At 46.5% G+C, this 23,729-nt stretch overlaps 1 protein-coding gene across 1 annotated transcript in view; it reads left to right on the top strand.

Moving 5' to 3' along the window:
* Window positions 1-22,254, top strand: part of HKDC1 (hexokinase domain containing 1) — a 56,940-nt gene extending 34,686 nt beyond the window's left edge. The window contains exons 10-20 of the mRNA XM_002913727.4: window positions 2,378-2,533; window positions 3,544-3,777; window positions 4,656-4,960; window positions 6,981-7,126; window positions 7,227-7,346; window positions 10,354-10,449; window positions 10,626-10,725; window positions 12,363-12,546; window positions 14,358-14,513; window positions 18,940-19,173; window positions 21,315-22,254. Of these exons, the coding sequence (XP_002913773.2) occupies window positions 2,378-2,533; window positions 3,544-3,777; window positions 4,656-4,960; window positions 6,981-7,126; window positions 7,227-7,346; window positions 10,354-10,449; window positions 10,626-10,725; window positions 12,363-12,546; window positions 14,358-14,513; window positions 18,940-19,173; window positions 21,315-21,462 (1,879 nt within the window). The 3' untranslated portion in view covers window positions 21,463-22,254. The remainder of the gene's footprint in view (window positions 1-2,377; window positions 2,534-3,543; window positions 3,778-4,655; window positions 4,961-6,980; window positions 7,127-7,226; window positions 7,347-10,353; window positions 10,450-10,625; window positions 10,726-12,362; window positions 12,547-14,357; window positions 14,514-18,939; window positions 19,174-21,314) is intronic.
* The last annotated feature ends 1,475 nt before the right edge of the window (window positions 22,255-23,729 follow it).

Raw genomic sequence — 23,729 nt, forward strand, 5'->3', positions numbered from 1 at the left:
GTTTGTGCTTCCAGGGCTCCCTGCCCCCCCCCCCACTTTCTCAGAGGCCTAATCACAGCACCTGATGTGGTGCCTTCCCAGCTCAGGTCTTGGGGAGTCTTTCTCGGCTCTCATCCCTTGCTCACCAGGAGAATAACTGCTGAGAGGCTGCCTCAGCTCTGCCTGCATGCTGAGCCCCCAGAGCCACGCGTCTGGTTTTTCTTTCCTTTTTAGGCACAGTGTGTTACACGTTACTGCAGCTCATGAAGTGATTGTTGAATGAAAAGGCATTTAAAAAAATTTAAATAATTTCAGGCTTACAAAAAAGTTATAAAAATGGTACAAAATTCCCTTTCACCCAGATTCCTTAAATACTACTATTCTCTCTGTCTCTGTGTATGTATATACATACACATACACATAAAATGTCTGAATAAAATTACTTTTCTGAACCACTTGAAACTAAGTTGCAAACATAATATCCCTTCACTCCTAAATACTTTGAAGCGTATTATCTGCAAACAAGAATATTCTCTCACAGAACCAAAGTATAATTATCGAAATTAGGAAATTAACAATCAGTTCTGATATTTAGATTGCAGACCTTACTCAAAATTCACTAGCTGCCCCATTAACGTCCTTTATAAAACAAGAAAAAAAGAATGGTCCTGGTCCAGGCACATTTCAGGGTCACACATAACATCTTGTGGCCTTTCTCTGTAGCCTCTTTGAGCCTGGAAACCCTCTGCAGTGTCTCTGTTTTTCATGAGCTTAAAGTGTACAAGCTGTTTATTTCACAGAGTGTCCCTCAGTTGTCCGATGTTTCCTCATGATTAGCTTCGGGGTGCGTTTTTGGCAGGACTTTCACAGAAGGGACGTGCGCCCCCCTCAGTGCATCGTATCTGGAGGCCCTCGACGTTTGTTCGTTACTTGCAATGCTCCCTCAGTTCACTCGGCTGAGGGGTTGCGCGACGGGTTCCTCTCTCAGAATGTTGTTATTGTTCCTTCGGTCGTGAATACGTATCTGGTGAAGAGATACTTTGAGACTATGGAAATATCCCCCTTCCCAAAACTTTCACTCTTTACTTCGAGCATCCATTGATGAGTTTCTAAATCCACTGTGTTTATTTGTTGTGATTCTCCTGTAAACCATGGCTTTCCTCTCTCCTCCATGTATCTGTTTATCCTCCTAGGAACGTGTGGATTCTTTCTCTTATTTAACGGGGTATCATTTCTTCCTATCACTATTTATTTTGATGCTCAAATATTTTCACATTTGGCCAATGGAAGCCCCTTCAAGCTGGTCCCTGTGTCCTTTTGATGTGTTCCCATCACTATTTACATACTTCCTTATTTTCTGGCCCCACAAGATGTTCCAGGCTCCTCGTGCATTTTGCTAGTCCCAGCCAATTTTCCAAGAAGCTCTGGCAAAAAATATTTAAAGTACCTCCTAGAAACCATTTAAACACTAGCTCTCCATACCCAGAAAGCAAATTTCTGCTTTGGACATACCTGCTCCCCCAGGCACACACCCATTTCACGGGTAACACAGAGCAGTCATGGCCCAGAAAGTAGGACCATTTTTTGGACTTTAACACCCTCACTCTCTGCATTTCACTTAAAATGAATTTCACTCCCCCAAACCCAACCTGGATTTCTTTTGACTGTCTTCTGTTTCTGCAATGTTCTACGACATTTTATAATGAAATAGATTAAGTTGATTAGAAAACAGGTTGTCCTTGGTTTTGTGCCTTATGATGTTTGGAAAATAAAAATTATATTTAGTTGTTTACTAACAGTTAGTAATTGCTTGTCGGATGCAGGATTCAGAGTCAAGGTGTAGGCAGCATGGTGGGATATTTCATCCACACTATTGCAGAACCTCTCTGGGGCTGTAAAAACTCTCAAGCCCATCTCCCAGACACAGCATCTTTCTCTCTTGGCCAGAAGCACGGTGTAGGTGATGGGAGTATCTGAAATTTGGATTTGTCATGCCATAGTTGGTGATCTTGGGATCACCTGAAGTCCCTGAGGTCAAGATTCCTTATGCCTAATATGAGAATGGTACCCTCATGGCCAGGGGCACTTTGTGATAGATTCTTGGATTCATGAGCAGGAAGGAATCTTAAATCTCCTCTAGTGTACTTCTCTCTTTTTATAGGTGAGGGGAGTGCAGCCCAGAGGAGATGAGTGAGCTCCCAAAGGGACCCCAGGCTGGGATGGAGACTGAGGCGCCCTGTCACCCATGGAGTGGTCCTTCTATTACTCTGGTCCTGACCATGGGCCGTGGCTCGTGGGCATGGGGAAAGGGTGCTACATAACCATAACCATAACCATAACCATAACCATAACCATAACCATAACCATAGCTGCTACTGGTCTGTTCACCACATTGCAGGTTTGAGAAGATGATCAGTGGCCTGTACCTGGGTGAACTTGTCAGGATCATCTTGCTGAAGATGGCCAAGGCAGGTCTCCTGTTTGGCGGCGAGAAGTCCTCTGCTCTCCACACAAAGGGCAAGATTGAAACACGGCACGTGGCTGCCATGGAGAAGTAAGCTGCTGGCCGGGGTCCTTCACTTGAGTCCGCAGAGGGTTAGGGCAGGTAGCGAGGGCGTGCTATACTCACGGTAGTGGCGCAGCAGAAGGGGCCAGACCCATCTTGATCTTCCCCGGGACAGCTTCAGACCTGGGCCTGGCTTTGGGTGGGTTAGCAATGCCTACTGTGACTCCGATGTGGCTTCTTGTCGGTTTTCTTGGCCAGGAAGTCTGCGGTTGGAGGTCTACTCCTTTCCTATATTTTGCTGCCTTCTTCCTCCCCAAAGTGGTGATTTAAAACTTTTCTAGGGTCCCAGACTCCTTTGAGGATCTAATTCAAGTTCTGGGCCCTTTATCACAAGCATGCACATTTGTATTCCATTTTGTTTACAATATTAGGGCATCCTTGGACCGTTAAAGCCCACGCATGGAATCTAAGTTAAGAACTCCTGCTGTAGCAAGGGGCTTCTCTGCCTGGTACTGCTGCGGACTGGTGTTGGCTTTGGTGGTTTGAGGCCTCACCCAGAGGTCCCTGGCTGGTGAAGGTGGCTGGCTCCAATCCACTCAGGGCCCTGTTCCTCGGGCTTAGAAACCCTGGCATTGCCCTGAGCTGTGTAATCAGTTTAGATTCTGTGCTCAGTGGAGTGGTATCTGACCCCTAGCATCTGTTGGTGCGAGCATGGCAGGGCCTGAGTGTCTGTGGAAGACAGACCAGTACAGGGTGGTTAAAAGGGTGGGTTCTGTGATCTAACCGCCTGAGCTCAAATCCTGACCCTAGCTCTTACTAGCTATGTAACTGTGGCCAAGTAACCCTCTCTATGCCTGTCCACTCTTTAGACAAGTGCCTGGCACATAGTGAGTGCTCACGAATGGTGGCCGCTATGATCATTGTTGATACGGTTTTCATTATTATTTCACAATGTGCCCGCTTATTTTCACAATCCTGAGAGGTGGGAAAACTGGTTCTCTGAGGGGATGTCCATGAGATGGAGAAACGTGGTCCTCTCATGCCTGTCCCCTGGCCAGGTATAAGGAAGGCCTTGCCAATACAAGAGAGATCCTGACAGATCTGGGCCTGGAGCCTTCAGAGGCCGACTGCATTGCGGTCCAGCACGTCTGCACCATCGTCTCCTTCCGTTCAGCCAACCTGTGTGCAGCGGCCCTGGCAGCCATCCTGACGCGCCTCCGGGTGAACAAGAAGCTGGCGCGGCTCCGCACCACAGTGGGCATGGACGGCACGGTCTACAAGATACACCCTCAGTGAGTGCTGCCTGCGGCCACACCCCCCACAAACGAGTCTCCCTGGAACAGGGACCCGGCATACTCTCCAAGCTGCTGCTTCTCTGTGTGGCTGGAACCAACCATCTCCTCTCGGGGCTGAGCTCACAGGGGAAAGAGAGACCATATTCATCTAGCTGGCTGGGTTATTTTGGAGGATCATGCTTAAGGAAATAGTCTGCTAAACCCAGTTCCCTGACTAGAAGGGCATCCACCCAGGTGTTTATCTATCTGTCCATCTAGCCATCCAGCTATCCGTCTATTATTATCGACTACCTACTAAGACTAGAAAGTAAAATACATTCAGTTACAGATGGGGAAAAATCTGAAGGGCAGAGGTTGCCAAGTTCACAGGAAGGACACTGGTAGGAAAACACAGGGAAATGGGAAGTGGTGTTGGGAGTCAGGCAGAGCTGGGGACAGGGCCTTTCCCTTCAGATGCAGATGACGCTCAGCCAATACATTATGTGTGGACATGCCCCCCTGATGGCAATATTAGTGATAAAATAACCACTTCTTTGAGCCTCCAAGCNTTGGGAGTCAGGCAGAGCTGGGGACAGGGCCTTTCCCTTCAGATGCAGATGACGCTCAGCCAATACATTATGCCCCCCTGATGGCAATATTAGTGATAAAATAACCACTTCTTTGAGCCTCCAAGCGTCCCTTCCACTACCCTAGTTGCCCTAGTCCCGCCCCCCAGTCAGCCACCTGCCCCCCATCATCCGGCAACTAAAGGGGCGAACCCAGCCCAGCAAGGCTCCTCAGGAGCCCCATCCCACCGCTACACCTGTGTCTGTTTCCGTCGGCCAGGCCTGGGCCTTTATGACTGTTGCATATTTTGCCATCGCCCCTGCCTTCAGATACCCCAAACGCCTGCACAAGGTGGTGAGGAGACTGGTCCCGAACTGTGACGTCCGCTTCCTCTTGTCGGAGAGTGGCAGCACCAAGGGGGCTGCCATGGTGACAGCGGTGGCCTCCCGAGTGCAGGCCCAGCGGAAGCAGATCGACAAGGTGCTGGCTCTGTTCCAGCTGACTCGAGAGCAGCTTGAGGATGTGCAGGGCAAGATGCGGGCTGAGTTCGAGTACGGGCTGAAAAAGGACACCCACCTGACGGCCACAGTCAAGATGCTGCCCACCTACGTCTGCGGGATGCCGGATGGCACAGGTGGGCTGCGCGTGGGGCTCCCACCGAAACTCCTGAAAGCCAGTTAGGTTTTAGTTTTAGCTTTTTAAAGATTTTATTTACTTCTTTGAAAGAGAGCGAGAGAGAGAGCACGAGCAGGGGGAGGGCGAGGGGGAGAGGGAGAGGCAGACTTCCTGCTGAGCGGGGAGCCCAATACCGGGCTTGATCCCAGGATCCTGGGATCATGACCTGAGCTGAAGGCAGATGCTTCACCGACTGAGCCACCCAGGTGCCCCAGGTTTTTAGTTTTAAAAACCCTGGATTCCTGTCTATAATGGAGGGGGGGTAGGGTAGAAGGTCAGTACTCCTTCCGAATCTATTTGCCTTGGTGGATCCCAGACGTTTGCAATGGAAGAATACCTAAGTGAGTTTACACATGTGTGTCTGCATAGTTGAGAACGTGGCATGTACCCCACGCTGCTGGCAAACAGAAGACCCAGGTGTTCTCATCCAGAGCTGCCATCTGGATACTTGGACTCGTCTGGCTTGTCTCCTGCCTGCTTCCCTGCCTCTCTTCTCCCGGGGCTTGGCTCTTCCTCTCTGCTCTCATTGCTTTCTGCCCCTGACTCTCCTGACCCTTGATTCTTCTCCCGGCCCTCTGTGCTCAGCCAAGAGGGGCCACTAAGCCATGGGGTCAGTTCTTTAGACAAGTGACTTCACCTCTTTGAACCTTAGGAGCCTCACCTGGAAATAACGACCTTTGTAAAATGCCTTATATCTTGTAATTTGTTTTGGAATTTTTAATTTCGTCCCATCCTCACAACCACTTTGTATGTTACATAAAGCAAAAATGATTCCCATTTTATTCCTGCCAAAACTGAGGCTCAGAGAGGTCAGAAGACATACTCAAGGTCACACAGCTGCACTTGGGGTTCTCTCAACAACAGAGATCTTTTCCAGAGCCAATATCCTTCGAGTCTATGTGGGAAAGAAACGAAGAGCAGTGAAAGACACTGTTCAAGTGTTTATTCTTTCATCCCTTTCAACCTTCTGCCTTCATTTTTTAATTTTAATTTTTTAAAAGATCTTATTTATTTATTTGAGGGGGGCATAAGAGCGGGGTGAGGAGCAGGGGGAGAAACAGACTCTCCACTGAGCAGGGAGCCCAATGTGGGACTCGATCCCAGGACCCCATGATCATGACCTGAGCCAAAGGCAGATGCTTAACCAACTGAGCCACCCAGGTGCCCCTGCTTTCATTTTTCAAAATTTCGTTAAGCACCTACAATATGTCAGGCTCTGGTGCAGGCAGGGTGATAGCACAGGGAGGAAAACATGGTCCCCACCCTGTGGGGCTTACATTCTGTTGGGCTGGCAGATAATAAACACAGGCCGTATGAGGCCATGCAGCAGCAGGTGCTATGAAGAAAAATAGAGCAGGAGAAGGAGTTAGAGAGCTGGCTGGGAGTGAGGTCTTTGTCAAATTCCAGAAAGAGCAGAATGAACGGTGTGCCCACAACAGACTGAGAGAGGCAGAAGGCAAGGTGAAAGGTCATACAGGACAGACTCTGACGCTCCGTTATGTCAGAGAAATGAGAGATACCATTGGGGTGGCCCTGGATGGTACCGGGGGGTCGGGCTCGACATGGCTTCTTATGAGTTGAGAGCAAGTGTGGGAATCCACAAATGGGAAGAGCAGACGGCAGGAAGAATCATGTCTTCCTGTAGGCCATAGAGACAGGATGGAAACATCCTCCAGAGTTCACTGAGGTCAGTGTAGACTGACTTGGATTCACCTTCGGAGGCTCCTTGAGCTTAAGTATCATATGTGGTCTTTACCAGATACCAAGAAAAGCAGGCTGGCCTCAGACAGGCCCAAAGTGCCCGTCCAGTGCTGGGATGCTGTGCTGGGTGAACGCCACACTCCTCTGGCTTGGGAGCCCTAAGGGAGAAGGCTCTGAGCCCGCTCTGTGTTGGCGGCTCCTCCTTCTCTTAACGCCTCCACGTGAGCCCCTGCTCTGTGCGGGCTGGTAGAATGCAGCTCCCGCTTTCTCCACCACAGAGAAAGGAAAGTTCCTTGCCCTGGATCTGGGGGGAACCAACTTCCGGGTCCTCCTGGTAAAGATCAGAAGTGGACGGAGGTCGGTGCGAATGTACAACAAGATCTTTGCCATCCCCTTGGAGATCATGCAGGGCACCGGCGAGGAGGTACAGGCCGGGGGTGGGGGTGGAGTTCTGTGCCCCGAGGTGCTGGCCTGCCGCCCCGTACCGCTGCTGGCCTAGGATGACTGCCACTCTCTCCCTGCAGCTGTTCGACCACATCGTGCAGTGCATTGCTGACTTCCTAGACTACATGGGCCTCAAGGGAGCCCAGCTGCCTTTGGGCTTCACGTTCTCATTTCCCTGCAGGCAGACGAGCATCGACAAGGTAAGACAGCCCAGCAGAACTTCCAGACGGCCCGGCGTGCTTCCCTCCTCCACCAGAGGAGTCTCACAGGGTCTCAGGTTCAGGGCAGCTGGGGAAACATAATCAAGCATTTGAACCACTTAATATTTTCTATTTCTTATGTTCCATTTTCATTGTTATGAAATAGCTCATTGTATGTATACACACTATTTTTAATCACCATGTTGTAGTTAAGAAAAACAGAGGTGCAGAGAGGTTTGGTCAGTTGTCCAAGTTGCCACATCTCTAAACAGTGGTGGAGGGTTCCAACCCAGGACACTGGCCTGAGGGCCCAGGCTCTTGCACTTTGCCCTTGGGGAGACCAGGACCCAGAATCTGTCCTGGAACCATTTTGGCTGGAATACACAGTACACCTACATATATATAATTAAAACCCCCAAATCAAGAAATAATACTTACTGTATGCATTACACTCTATCTTCTATCCCATTTCATTTTGCATATGAGCAGATTGAGCCATGTGGGTCTCATCTGATGGATTGGTACAAAATCAGAACTGGAACAGATCTCTTCAGGGCTCTGAGAACACCATGGAAACACACATGCCAGCAGCTCCTTTCCACCCTAATTATTCAGAGAATGGGGAGAGAGGGGTTCAAAAGTCTGAATTATCTGGTCATATGGCTAACTTTGTTAAAATTAAAAATGCCAGAATGCTAAGAGCCAGAAGATCCATTTCTTAAGATTCCATTTCTCAAACATGTGCCGAGAAGGAGTGATCAGGGATGTTTGCTACAGCACCCCTTTTTAAAAATTAAAAAAAAATTTTTAAAAGATTTTATTTATGAGAAGGGTGGGTATGAGAGAGAGAGAGCACAAGCGGGGAGTGCAGGGAGAGGGAGAAGCAGGCTCCCTGCTGAGCAGGGAGCCTGATGCAGGGCTCAATCCCAGGATCCTGAGATCATGACCTGAGGCGAAGGCAGACGCTTAACCCACTGAGCCCCCCAGGCGCCCCTGCAGCACCCCTTTTAATAATGAAACATGAGAAATCGCTCACATGGCAGCGGAGGATGACTAAAGAAACTCTGGCATAGCAATCATAAGGAATTAAATACTTGACCTGCATTTACCAGGCACATGCGTAGTGCTGTTCTAAGTGATTCACGGACATCACCCACCTGGCTGGAGGTGGCGGAGTGAGTGCGATAGTTAAGAGCATGGGTCTGGAAGCACGTTGAATCTTGGCTTCTCCACTTACTGACCATGTGACTGTGGGCAAATTATTTAACCTCCCTGGACCTTTGTTTCCTCATTTGAAAAACGGGGATAAAAGTGGTACTTATTTCATAAGTATTTTTTATTTCTATGCAATTATATTTGAGGAATATTCCGCTCAGTGAAGGCATGGGACAGATCCATATTAACTGACCTGGAAAGGTCTAGAATATACATTATTAAGTGGGAAAACCAAATCACAGTAGTCCACACACAGTGTGAATTTATTTTAAAATACCAGTAAACGGCGAGAAAAAGGTCTGGAGGGAGTCCTATTAGCCTGATAGTAGAGGTTACCTCTCAGACTGGGGGGATGGGAAGTTAAAGGGGACTTCGTCCTTATCAGTAACACTTTAATTTTTTACAAGGGCGACATATTACTGTATGACTGCTGCCATTAAAAATTAATACACCATGAAGGCAGCCATATGCAGCTGTCCACAGTCCTGAATGATCAGTGAGCTCCCAGACACAGCCGCTCCTCCTGACCTAGGACACCGGGTCTCTAGGCCTCTCCCAGGAGTTCTGACAGGTTCATGGATACACAGTTAAGAGAGAGGGGGAGACAAATGGACAGCTGGAGCAAAGCCACCGATGGCTAGGGAGAAAAAAGAAAGACTTTTAAAAAATATTATTTTTGTGTAATTGCAACTAAGATGAAAGATTTTCAACTGGGGGTGAATCTCTGATGTTCTACATAAGTCCACCAGGAAAGGAACAAGGCAGCCGAACTTCCCAAGGACTCTGGAGAGAAGGAGGGAGACCAGGGCGGAGGGCCCCAGGGTGAGATGACCATCTAGCCCACGGGGGTGGGGGCACTGCCATCAGAGCTGCTAGCCCCCTCTCCTACCCCAGGAGCTCTCCTGGCCTAGATGCCCCAGCTTGACCTGCCCTCACCCCACCCCCAGTTCTAGGCTTTGGAGTCTGAGGCTAGACTAACTCCTGTCTCCAGCTGAGAGTGTCATCTTGGGCTTTTTTTAATAAATGAAAAATACTTTTTCTTGGTATTACAAAAATTATACATGAGAACTTTGAGAAAACTAGAAAATATGGACACACAAAAAAGGAAAGACTATAAGGCACCCATAATCTTGCACCCAGAGAGAACCCCTGTCAACTTCCTGTTGTAGGCATTGTTGCACACCTTTTTCTAGATATGAGTGTGTGTGTGTGCGTGTGTGTGTCTGTATGGTTTTTAAAAGAATAGTATCTGTGTTTGTTTCATGTGTGTTCACTTTATAGTGCACGGTGAACATCTTTCTCTAACATTCAGTGTTCTCTGACAGCCTGATCTTTTATGACTGTTTAACATTTCCTGTATCGATGCACCGGATAATAGCTCTCTATCCTTGGAACGACAGGCTGCCTCTAGTTTTTCACTGTGGAACCATGCTTTGATGGACATGTTGTAGCTTTTATGGTCAGTCACGTCTTAATCTGTCCTTGGCTGAATTAGACATAGAACCACTAGGATCCAGGCCTTTGGTCTGGGCCGTCATGGCCGGGGAATGCGAGCGGGGCCTTGAGGAAGGTGAATTGCTGTAGTTATTCCTCAGCAACAGACCCTGCCTGGGCGGCATGCTCCGTGGTGCCTCTGGGCCCGGTGCTGGGGCTGCGGAGGGGAAGCAGTCAGAAGCACGTGCGTGTGGCTAGCAGCCGACCGCAACCCTTTGCCTCTCTTTGATGTTGAGGCTGGGTAGTGGCCCCACCCAGCAAACTATTGCTCAGATGAATTTCTCCTTCTTTCTTTCAGGGAACGCTCATTGAGTGGACCAAAGGCTTCAAGGCCACGGATTGTGAAGGGGAAGACATGGTGGACATGCTCAGGGAAGCCATTAAGAGGAGAAATGTATGTTATGGTGTTGAGGCTCATGCCCGAACTTGCGCCTTCTCTGAGGCTCCGTTGCTCTGCCATCCTGTGCCCAGCCCTGTGCCTCTGGTCTCTGCCCCCCTTGGGCTGATATGCCCCTCCTGAGCCTGTTTGGCTTGCACATCCTACTTACAGGATGGCTGCTTCCTTTGCAGGAGTTCGACCTGGACATAGTTGCAGTTGTGAATGACACAGTGGGTACCATGATGACCTGCGGCCATGAAGATCCTAATTGTGAGATTGGCCTGATTGCAGGTAAGCGGTCAGGCGTGTCCCATTAGCCTACTCCCATCTGATCTTTTGGTGGTTTCCTTTTCACATAGTGTGGGGCGGGGGGGTGGAGGTGGGGGTGGGTGGAGCATTGTGCCATTACGCAGAGGCTCCAAAGCCAGCTTGGTCCAAGGCAGAGGTGAAGTTACGATTAGGATTCCAGGTCTCCTAGTTTCTAAAACTTTACTTCATATCTTTCTCTTTAAGGGTCCTAAGCGAACGTTGTCCTTTTGTTGAGGAAGGAGAATGACATAGAAGGAGAGGCTTTCCAAATTAGGGCTTTGGGGCAGATTATCTGGGGTGGAAAGAGACCACTGTTGGCTTGGGGCAGATTTCCATGGAGCTCCGATGAACGCCTCCTCTGTTACCTGGCCTCGTTTGGCTGTGGGTGCGCAGCGTGGGGAAGAGCTGGCAAGAAACCTAGACGGGAAGGGAATGGCCTGACGCATAATGTAGGCACTTAACAGGCCTTTGGGAGAATTCTGACAGTGATTAAGGGCAAGGGTGGATTTCAGGGGGCTGACTCTCTGATTGGCGAGGGGATGGGTAGGATTTGAACAAGTGAAGATGGAGGTGCTGAGTATTCCAAGTGACCGGCACAGGTCAGTAATGACAGAGTCTGGGAAAATTGTTCCAGTTGGCTGTCCGGGCTTCCCGAAGGTGGGCAGTGGGTAGAACAAGGAGATGGGTGTAGAGTGAGATGCCTCAATGCCAGCTAAGAGGTTTCATCTCACTGTAACTCTTACCCGCTTGGTGACAACGGGCAGGTTACTTACTCTGCCTGGACTTGAGTTTCCGCGTCTGCGGGAGGGATCAGGCAAGAATTAGGAGGGCAAAGGGGTGAGACTTGTTTGACTGCATGTAATAGTTGCCTGGACTGTTGCACTGAGAATAGTCCTGAGACCAGGTCGGGGGCAAAGGAAAAAGAAGGTGGCCTACAGATGCCGATGTTTATGTCTCCAAGACTAGATAATTCCTCACGGTCCCTTTTAGCTCTGGCCACTAACTGTGACTACTTGGGAGCCCATTTTGTGTGCCTATAGCTTAACAGTAGTGATAAAGATGAGGACGTGATGCGATGATGGTGCAACGCGATGGCGATGAGGAGGAGGGTAGGATGGTGTTCTCCCAGGTACCATTTACTGTGTGGCGGAAACATCTCATTGTGTTTTGTTTTTTGGGTTTTTTCTGAAGATTTTATTTATTTATTGGACAGAGAGAGACAGCGCGAGAGAGGGAACACCAGCAGGAGGAGTAGGAGAGGGAGAAGCAGGCTTCCCGCTGAGCGGGGAGCCTGATGTGGGGCTCGATCCCAGGACCCTGGGATCATGACCTGAGCCAAAGGAAGACGCTTAAAGACTGAGCCACCCAGGCGCCCCAGTCATTGTTTTCTTTACAACAAACCTGTAAGGCAGGTGAAGAAACCTTACTACAGATGAAGAAATTGGACCTCTGAAAGATGAGATACTTGTCTATGGTCCCCTAGTTATGAGCGTAAAGCTGGAATTCACACCCAGTCATATCTGACTCCAAGCCTGAATTCCTCTCCATTGCCCTCCTCTGCGTCCTTAGGACCTGGTAATGTCTTTTGAAGACTAAAATCTCTTCACGATTCCTTTTAGGAACAGGCAGCAACATGTGCTACATGGAGGAGATGAGGAACATTGAACTGGTGGAAGGGGACGAAGGGAAGATGTGCATTAACACAGAGTGGGGAGGATTTGGAGATAATGGCTGCATAGACGACATCCGGACACAATATGACAAGAAGGTGGATGAGGGGTCCTTGAACCCTGGCAAACAGAGGTGAGGAGGGTGGATATGTATATTTATGTAGGTTGTGCTGTGTATAACTTTATCAGATCAGGGAGGTACTGTATTCATACCATAGCTGCTATAGCTTTGTATTTTTATTGGCTTCTAGTAGATACGGTTTAGAGGTCAACATCCTCAGCCTTTCAAGGGCTGGCTACCAGGTCGGTGGCCTCTGTTGTTCTGGGGGTGGGGAAGTGGCAGCAGGTGGCAGGTGGGAGTACTGGTTCTCAATCATGGTGTCATGTCCCACCACGGGTCACAGCCACTGAGAAGGTAGATCCTAATTACTAGCCATACTAAAAATACTGAAAGCAATGAATGATTCTTTAAAAAAAAATCGAGTCCATTTTCACTTGTGTTCTCATCTAGCTTCTTGAGTCAAAGAGAAAGGGGTAGGCCGGAATAGAGGTAGCATGCTAGGAATTGATAATTAACCCAGACCTATCCATGACAGCAGGTGCTGGCAAACTTTTTCTGTAAAGGCCCAGATTGTAAATGTTTTACTATTAGGCCATATGGTCTTTGTCACAATGAAACTCAGTGTCTTAGTATATAAAATAAGATGAAAATATAGATTTATCACGGTGATGATATCCCAGTGGAGAAGTTGAACAGATAGGAAATGTAATGAGATATGTGGGCCATGGATGCCTTGGTAGCCGTGGAACTGAGAACCCTATACAGGAAGATTCTGGGCATGGCCAGGACCAGCCTCAATGGTCCTTGGTCTTCCTTTTGCACTCGTCTCCAGAGTTGGGAGGAAGATGAGTTGTGGGAAGCCCAGCTGAACCTGGGGTTGTTCCAAAAAGAAGGGACCTTATCTCTGAATCCCAAGTTGAGGCATTCAGGCATCGTGCTCTTCTCAAGGGGCAAGTGTCTGCTGACTTAGTTTTGTGCGTGAATCCACTGGAGGCTCACATTTTTAGAGTGAGCATGGAAGGGGGCAAACATTTCAATTTGGTTCACCAAATTCACTATTATTTATTCACCATTTCACCATTATCACCATTATTTGTGCGAGTGTTGGTTCCTTAGATGGCTGAGGTCCTGAGCAGTGAAGCGAAACAGGTCCAGCACACAAGTCTCAGGCCCAGCTTGCCACTCGACCCCGCAGGCAGGGGCGGTCCGGCTCCTCATCCCTGGTAGTAACACTGTCACTCGTGCCCATGCACAGTGCCTGCTCAGTGCCTGCTGGTTACAAAGTCCCTTTTCCTCTTGCTTCTTCCCTCGTGGAGCTCACAGCCTGATAGAAAGGGTGACTTGGCTCCCTTCCAACATGTTTAAAGAACCCCTGGTGTGTGCAGTTTAGGTATATTATTTCATGGAGCAGAATCCCTAATGGAACAGATTTCTTCAAATATAAAGTCAAGGGGAATCTAGTAAATCAGATTTATAATACAAAGCCAAGGAGAACTGGCTTTGGGACCTGCAAAGGGACTCGCTTTTGCTCAGTGCCCGCTGTGCACCAGATGCTGGCCTCCCAGCACTCTTGTGGGATCAGGCTTTTGCTCTCTGTTTGATAGATGATGGCTCACAGTGTTTGCTCATGCAGCAGCATGGGGCATTGCGGGGACCTGGCTTCTTGCCGGTCAACAGGGCTCCAAAGACTGGCTGCCCCACACCGTGCAGACTTCAGCATTGCATTTCTCTGGGCCTACTGCCCAATCCGAACCACTCCAAACCCAGCAGTTGTTGGATGCCAGCGGTATACCTTCTATAGCCAGACCCGTGGTCCTTTCGTGAAGCACTCACCAGTGCTGATTTTCCTGCTCGTGTCAACCTTATCCCTATTCTCCAAACAGATATGAGAAAATGACCAGTGGGATGTACCTGGGGGAGATTGTGCGGCAGATTCTGATCGACCTGACCAAGCAGGGTCTCCTTTTCCGTGGGCAGATTTCAGAGCGTCTCCGGACCAGGGGCATCTTTGAAACCAAGTTCCTGTCCCAGATTGAAAGGTGATGTGGGATCAAGTTCACCTGCTCGATGTGAGAGGCCCTGACTGGGAGGTGCTGCTATCAGCCTGGGGTCCAACAGACTTGAGATTTAAAAATAAAAACAGTAAGGGCCTGGCTGGGCAACGGGTTTCCTCCTAGAGCTGCTCTGTCTCCCTAGCTGCCTCAGGGACCATAGCACACAGCTGAAGGGCCCACTGCGTGCCTGAGCCCTGAGCTTCCTAAACTGGTACGTGGGAGTTAGCTTTGGCTAAAAAACAATCCTCTTTTCTTTCTGAAAAGATGATGTGTCCACAATATGAAAGAAAACTCTTTTAAAAAATCACCCATATACTCATGACTAAATATAACTGTTTTGATTTTTGCATATTCCCTTTCAAGTTTTTAAATGTGTGTAAACATATTTTCATAATAGCAATCATACCACACATCATTCTATATATTATTTACTTAGTGTTTGTACATGACAATTTTCAGTTATAATTCTGGTTTCTATTTTATTATGAAAATTTTTAACATATATAAGAGTAGAGGGAATGATAAAATGAATCTAATGTTTGCATCACCACCTTCAACAATGATCAACTCATGGCCGAACTCGGTCTGTTAATATACTCCTGCATTTCCCACCCCCAAACTGGATTGATTTGAAACAAATCTCACATTTTTATGTCAGTTTACCTATAAATATTTTAAAATGTATTTCTAAAATATTAGTTCTTTAAAAAAACCATAACCTTCCACTCCTGAAACCAATATTATACTTTATGTTAACTAACTAGAATTTAAATAAAAATTTGAAATAAAACAAAACAAAAAATCCTTAAAAACAAGTAATAAAAAAATATCCATGTTACTATCATCATACTTCAAATAGGTAATGATAAACCTTAATCTCAAAATATCATGCCAGTGCTTCTATTTTCCAAATTGCCTAAAAATAAGGGTTTTTACAGTTCATTTGTTTGCATCCATATCCAAACAAGGTTCATACAGTGCAGTTGGTTGATATGTCTTTTAAAAATCTCTTTTAATGTACAGGCTTCTCCTCCTGTTTCCCCTTGGGATATATTTGATGAAGAAACTGTCATTGTATCCTAGAAGTTTACTATATTCTAGATTTTGCTGATTACAGCATTTAGCATTTTCTTCTCCCTTGTATTTCTTGCAAACTCACAGACCCAGATGCCTGGTTAGATTCAGTATTGAACTTTGGACAAGAATATTTTATAGGTGGCATTGAATTATCTGTCTTTTATGATCTTAGCAGTCACTGATGCTCATTGCCTAGATCTGTGTTTGTAAAATGATGGCAACTTAATGCTAACACTCCTGCGTTTTCTAGCTGGAATACTTCTAGAAAGAGAAATTTCCCCATCTCAACTCTTTGCTGTAATTATCATTTTAAATGGCTGCGTAATATTACATTATATTGCCATACTGTAATTTACTAAACTTTCCCTTTAGTATAAGATGTCTATCTTGTAATTTATGGATTTCCGCAATTCTGTGTAACACCATAATTATTCTTTTTGTGTTATCGTTTGCATCTCACAAATTATTTCCTTAGGAGTAGAAGCATTTGGTTAAAAGAAGTATTTCCCTATGGACACACTTTTCAAAATAGAGTTCAGATTTCCACCACCACCAGTTACGTACAAACATGTCAGTTTCACTGCTTTTCCTACCAGCACTGGTTCTTATCAGAGGTTTTCTCTTTGGAATTTCTGTCAGTCTGCATTCATTCAGTTCATTTTACTGGTCTTTAAGGCCAGATGCCCGCAGCCAAAAATCACTTTGGGAGAAAAGTGAAAGCAGTGTACTTACTGAGAGAAATCAGATGGACTGTTGTAGAGCAGATCTTGCCGTCTAAGGAGCCGGTAGTAGAATCNGAAAGCAGTGTACTTACTGAGAGAAATCAGATGGACTGTTGTAGAGCAGATCTTGCCGTCTAAGGAGCCGGTGGTAGAATCAGTAGCAGCAGAAGCAATTTTGTGTTTTTGAAATGTTGATCAGTAGATACCCAGCGTCCTTTTTTTTGTCCAGCTTCAACCAGTTAGATTCAAAAGTGTAAGTTAAAAGTCATCATCTTTGGGGCGCCTGGGTGGCACAGCGGTTACGCGTCTGCCTTCAGCTCAGGGCGTGATCCCGGCGTTATGGGATCGAGCCCCACGTCAGGCTCTTCCACTATGAGCCTGCTTCTTCCTCTCCCACTCCCCCTGCTTGTGTTCCCTCTCTCACTGGTTGTCTCTCTCTGTCATAAATAAATAAAAAATCTTTAAAAAAAAAAAAAAGTCATCATCTTTGATGACCAGAGGGATCCTCTTTTGCTGTGAGGGCAAATGGTTTCTTTCTCACATGCAAGAAATAAGCAGATGGACTATCTTTGCCCTGCCTTTTTTTTTTTTTTTTTTTTTTTTTTTGCCTGATACAAAGGAAGATGTTCTTGGACAAGAGTAAGTTAGCGGGACGTATATGCCTCCAGAAATACTCACTTCTGCTGCACAAAAGGTGTCTGCTTTGGATGCTTTGATTTCCTGTTTCTAGGTATTTTATTTATTTTGAGACTTCATGGAATAAAAAGAAAATCATATCCAATGTCATGCCAGTTGGGAATAGTAGGTGCTATGCTGACTGTGGCCCATTTCAAAGTACATTGTCCAATGGATGCAACAGGGAATCTTGGGGGGGGGGTTCTGGCCTTACTATAGTCTCTGAGCCTGAGTTTAAGATTGCGTGTGCTGTGCGACCTGAGGCAAGTTGCTTTACCTCTCGGGATGACAATTTCTTTCCTTATAGAAGATAAATGCTCTACTGCTTAACCCCAATGATCGACCCAAGGACCGAGTAGTGGAATGTACATGAAAGAACTAGGTAAACTGTGACGGGCTAGACTGTGGAAGGAATTTCAGGTTTTATTATTTTACCTATGGAAAAATAAATCCACTTTTTTTCATCATATACAAATATTACTCATTCATAAGTAAAAGGAAGGGGCACCTGCCTGGCTCAGTCAGAAGAGCATATGACTCTTTATCTTAGGGTTGTGAGTTCAAGCCCCACTTTGGGTGTAGAGATTACTTTTTTTTTTTTAAGATTTTATTTATTTATTTGAGAGAGACAGAGCATGAGCAGAGACTGGCAGAAGCAGACTCTCTACTGAGCAGGGAACCCAATGGGGGGCTTGATCTCAGAACCCTGAGATCATCACCTGAGCCGAAGGTAAGTGCTTAACTGAGTGAGCCAACCAGGCACCCTGGGTTTAGAGATTACTTAAATTAAAAAGAAAAGAAACGAAAAGCATAAGGTAGAAAGTAAGAACTACCGGTAATCCTACCAGCATCTAAATAGATTTCCTTCAGCTCTGATTTTTTTTTTCTGTGCAAAGACAAATATTCAAAAACAAAAACAAACCCAGATCATATGGCACATAGTATTTTATCATCTTTTTTCCCACTTAATATGTCATGAACATTTGCAATAGCAGTACACATTCTCATGCAAGCTCTTTGCTAGGGTCTACAAAGGATTCTGTAATCTGACTGCACCGCCATTTACCTGCGGAATCCACTGTACAGCCAGACAGTTTATTTCCCGGTTTTTCTCTCTTGATAACAGTCTTCTTCCCGAAGTATTCCCTGAGACAGTCAAGGATACAATTTTACATTGTTCAGCTTGGAAGTCAGAGCTCTGAAAGTTCACCGGGAGATAATCAGGGTCTAGACTCGAGGCCAGCCTGTCCCTACAGCGGGGGCTTCTCTGCTTGTGCTTATGGTCCCCTGTACAGGTTAGTGTTCACTAAGGTGCTGATTGTACATTGTTTCTTAATTTGTTCACTTGCCCTTTGAATGTACACAGCCCTATGCTGATTATTATTGAGAATACGGTCTTACCTTCAAAGAGCATGTAGTCTAGTTGGGAAGAGAAAACAGAAAATCAGAAAAAGTTAAATAGAAGGAAAGTTGGCCTCCAATTGGACAGGGCCAGAGTAGCGGGAGCTGGCATGCTCCGTGGGGGAGGTTAGACTTGGTGTGAGAAGGCGTGTGCTTGAGTCCCTGCTCTCTACTATCTGTGGGTAAGTCTCTAGCACTCTGAACCTCAGATTCCTCTTCTGAAAACTCACACCCGATGTGTTGGTTGCTGAATCTAATAAGAGCTTCTAGTGAGATAACAGGTTTGAACATGTCTAACACCAGAGGTGCTCACACTTTATTTTTTAAAGATGGTGGGACTTCCGGGGGTGGTGGTGGTGGTCACAGGCTTCCTTGAGTCCCAGCTTCTGTGGCATTCTGCTCTAACTCAGCCACTGCCGGGATCATTTTTTCCTCCCTCCTCCTAGGGCATCTAGGGATGGGGGGCTGTGAGCCAGGCGGAACAGGTTCCAGGGCCCAGGAAGCAGGTCCTGACGTCCTGCTCTGCTTGCCCACAGTGATCGACTGGCCCTCCTCCAGGTCAGGAGGATCCTGCAGCAGCTCGGCCTGGACAGCACATGTGAGGACAGCATTGTGGTGAAGGAGGTGTGCGGAGCTGTGTCCCGGCGGGCAGCCCAGCTCTGCGGCGCCGGCCTGGCTGCTGTCGTGGAGAAGAGGAGGGAAGACCAGGGGCTGGAGTACCTGAAGATCACCGTGGGAGTGGATGGCACGCTGTACAAGCTGCACCCGCAGTGAGTGCCCCAGAGAGGCGGGGTGGGAGGGCACTGAGGCCCAGTATGGATCCCATTGCATCTAACAGGCAACGTGTGCGCCCCCTTGGCTTGCTTTCCTAGTGGTTAGGATATGGGAGTCTTCACCATCCTCTCTGAACCCCATGCTCCTCGAGGCAGTAATAATCTCTACCTTGTAGGGATGAGTAAGGATTGAGGTCTGGAGCTCAACAAATACAAGTGATTAGTACTAAGTACTCCCAGCTGACCTCACGGGGGGGGAATGAGAACTGAATATTGTGCACAGCACAGAGCATTTGCCAAGTACGAACTGGTGATAACTTTCTTAGCTCAGAGTCAGTGGACAGAAGTATTAATGTGAGTTTGAATCCTGGCTCCACCACTTGGAAGCTGGGAGGCTTAGGGCCAGTTTCTTACCCTCTTTGAGCCTCAGTTCTTAATCTGTAAAATGATGACAAAAATCTTACCTACCTCATAGGTTATCGTGAGGATGGAGTTAAACAGTGTCTGTAGAGTGCATGGCACATCACAAAAAAGTCAAGTATTAAAGCTGTTATTATTTTTTGAAAGCTATTATTTTTAATATTTAACATTTTTGTTTTGGTGGAGAGGAAAACTATTAACAAATTTACAAAAATTTTTTTTTTAAAGATTTTATTTATTTATTCGACAGAGATAGAGACAACCAGTGAGAGAGGGAACACAAGCAGGGGGAGTGGGAGAGGAAGAAGCAGGCTCATAGCGGAAGAGCCTGACGCGGGGCTCGATCCCATAATGCTGGGATCAACGCCCTGAGCTGAAGGCAGACGCTTAACCGCTGTGCCACCCAGGCGCCCCAACAAATTTATAAAAATTTCTGATCAAATTGAAACATATACACAAATGTACTCTTAACTGTAATCCTGGATCGTTAGCTCTTCCTATGATGATGACTAATTATCCAAAATAACAGACTGGTATCTTTGCTAGTTTTTCCCCTTTGAATCACTTAATTTTTTAAATATTTGTCTCATTTGTTTTATTTAATGGAAAAATGACAAAGGAAATTAATCTTGTTTAAAAACTTGAGTTTTCTGATCTACTCTTCTGTCTACTGTGAACTGTTAACTACTTTCCTAGAATCATATGGACTTTTAAAATCTTAATTCATAACTTATTGACCAGAAAGCGTCCCACAGCCAATCTAACCACCGACGTCAATGTGCCGAAAGGCAGGGTTTTGGACCCCTCAGGGACCAGCACTTCACACTGCTGTCCCTCTGTTCCCCATCTCTGTCCTAACGCTTGAAGGCTTATCTGTATTTTAAAATTAAAGGAAATAGAACAATCTTATCAAAAGAGAGTTGATCCTTAGTGTTGAGATTTTAGGTGTAGGAGAAGTGGGGTTATAGAAATAAAAGTGGATGTAGAAACAGAACTTCATCCTCTCAAATGCGCCCCCGGATAAACAACTTTATTTAAGTTGGTCCCTGGGGCTGGGATGGTTTATGAAGTGATATAGACTATGGAATGTGGAGGTGAAGGATCTCATTCTAGCAAAATTAGCCAAAAAATATTTTCATTACTTTGGTTCCATAAGAATCACTTATTTCTTCTGTGGTTCCTACAAGGCTCTCTCTTGAACTAAAGCTTGACCAAGGGACAAAAATCACATGATCATTTCTTTACTTTTTTTGGTAAAGATTTTATTTATTTAACTATTTGTTTATTTATTTATTTGAGAGAGAGAGGAGGCGGAGGAGCTGAGGGGGAGGGAGAGGGACAAGCAGACTCTGTGCTGAGCGCAGAGCCTGAGGCAGGGCTTGATCTCACGACCCTGAGACCATAACCTGAGCCGAAATCAAGAGTCAGACGCTTCACCGACTGAGCCACCCAGGCACCCCCTAATAATTGTTTTTAAACTGTTATTTATTACACTTTGTATATATATTCTGTATCTGAAACACCTAGAATAGTCTCTGGCATGAGTAATTGCTCAATAAAAGGTACAATTAAAACAGCTCTTTAGCAAGCAGTATAGGAAGCTGTTCTAGAGCCTGGAGAAGCAAGCTGGAAGGAACAAACGAGATTGGAATCATTCAGAAATATGTTGATCCCGTATGTGAGTGCTGATGATGTTTCTCTCTCTCTCTCTCCCCTAGCTTTTCTCGGATATTGCAGGAAACTGTGAAAGAGCTAGCTCCTCGATGTGATGTGACGCTCATGCTGTCCGAAGATGGGAGTGGAAAGGGAGCTGCTCTGATCACTGCTGTGGCCAAGAGGTTACAGCAGGCCCAGAAGGAGAACTAGGAACTCCCTCGGGCTTGGGCCCGATGTACCTTGGATGCTGACCAGCCTTTCCTCCGGCAGATGAGTTGGTCAGGGACCAACAGGCAAGCTTCTAGCTGACTTCCCATTCTGGATGGCCGAAAGAGAACCCCGGGTTCTTGGGTACTCCTAGCATTTTGTTACTCAGTGTTTTCAGGGGCATTAAATGACATTTCTGACTGGCATATTTGGGCCAAAGATGGGCCAACTTGTAAAATCAGAGCATTTGGGCCTGAGAGATCCCCTTTTAGCAAATTTTTCAGTTGAGGCCTGAGCTGTTAGTTCTCTGTGGCTTTGGGTCCTGTGGCTGTTGGACTTGGAAACATGTACGCTATCTGTCCACGTGGCCTGGCTGGCTGAGCTCCCTATTGGGATGCTTCCGCTGTTGATTGAGTTAGGTTGGGTCCTTGCTTGTGGATGCACATTTGAGAAGGGTTGGGACTTATGTAATAAACTGGAGATCTAATCTAACTTGTCCTTAACTTGTCATGCTGATATGGAACGTGGAAAGAGAACAAAGACTTTTGTTCTTTTAAGCCCCAGGATGAAGAAGGGTTGGTTGCCAGGCGGCCCTGCAGGAATCTTTTCGTGCTTAAAGTGAGTTATGTCAGCACCTGTAGGATTTTGCTTCTCAATATTGCGTGTGTGATGGGGAGGGGTGCCATTTGGGGCACCTGTTTTCATTTTACATGTGGTTTGTGTTGCTACTGTGGATAGTTGTTTTAAGGACTGTTAGGTATATGAAATCCAGTAAACAAATAAAAAATATTTGATTTCCTAAGAATCTTTGCATGAGGTATCAGTATTTCATTTGGTAGTCTCGCTTGCTAACTTCATTCTCTGCTGGTGGACTAAGGGACACCGAAGTTGCCGTGAGCATTTCTCTAGCCCAAACATCTTCCCGCAGGGGGAAATAAATGGCTATCTTCTCTACTATCTTTGACAGTTTATCCAAACCTCATTTGAAGGAATACTCCCATAACTGGGCATTTACCACAGCTCTTGCTTTGAACAGCTGAAGTGACTGGAGGTCCTTTTGACTTCCAAGCTGACTCCTACCTCGCTGGAATTCAGCCCTCCCCACCCGCCCCATTAGCCTGCATTCTACCCTCCAGAACTAAGTGGGGTTGGCCTGTCACTGACCATGTCCCCGCTGGATGTCCTCACTTTTTCTTGATCTCCCCCCTGCTCATGAATCCAAACCACCTGTGACTTCCTGCCTCACCACAGAGTTACCTGTATGTGGTTCTCATCCGGCCTAGTAGATTGAAAACTTTTTGTGAAATACATTTTTGGATTGCTCCAGTGAACCCAGGACGATGCTGTTCTTATTAAACACTTACTAGATGGAGGCATGATTGAAAAATGAAGTGTTCCAAGAAATTTTCTTTGGAAAAAGTAGAGGCCATTATCATGGGCTACAGACTGAAGAGAATAATACCCCAGATCATCCAGGTTGATTTTATTTTGATTTATGTACTTAATTCCTAGTGATAATTGTCACCATTTGTTGAAGCAGGATGTTCAGACAGACAGACCGGAGGAGGCTGAAGGACAGTAAGAGAGAGGCCAGCTGGGGCTGGGGACAGATGAGGGAGCTGAGGTTCCCTAGGGAATTTTTTCATACATTCGGTAAATACGTAGAGAGATACTGCTGTGGGTGGGGCCTAGATTTACCAAAATGATTTTTTTTTTTTTTGGTATTTTAAGGTTATACCTCTCTGGGGAGATGCTGTATGGATTTATTGAATTTATCTTTTTGTATTTTGAAGTTACACTTCTTTTGGGAAATGTTCCACCTTATCAGATTTTGTCTTCATCAACCCCAAACCTTGTTGTCCTTGTTCTCCATTTCCTCGGTAAGACACACCCAGCCCCCAGTCCCTTTTCCTCCTGCTTCTGCTGGGAGTCTCTGCCTTTGCCCTCCCATCTGGATGGGTGATCTGGCCCAGAGATGCAGGTACTTGGGCCACCACGTTGTCCCACACCTGGTCCCTCACCACATGTTTGGTAGGTTTGAGGAGCTCACCCAGCTCAGGGCTCTTACCAGAAAAAGAACCCCAAGGTATCTAGGCAACCTTGCACATTCTAACTGATTGATAGCATCATAGATTCTTTGAATCAGAACGAACTGCAGAGAGGGCACTCATCCACCTTGCTGTCTTTGGACAGGCCAGCCCCTGAAACACCAGGGGCAATGGAAGGCTAACTTCTCCTCAAAGTTTACTAGGCAAGACCATCGGCCACAC

Source organism: Ailuropoda melanoleuca, chromosome 6, assembly GCF_002007445.2.
Source record: "Ailuropoda melanoleuca isolate Jingjing chromosome 6, ASM200744v2, whole genome shotgun sequence".
NCBI lineage: Eukaryota > Metazoa > Chordata > Mammalia > Carnivora > Ursidae > Ailuropoda > Ailuropoda melanoleuca.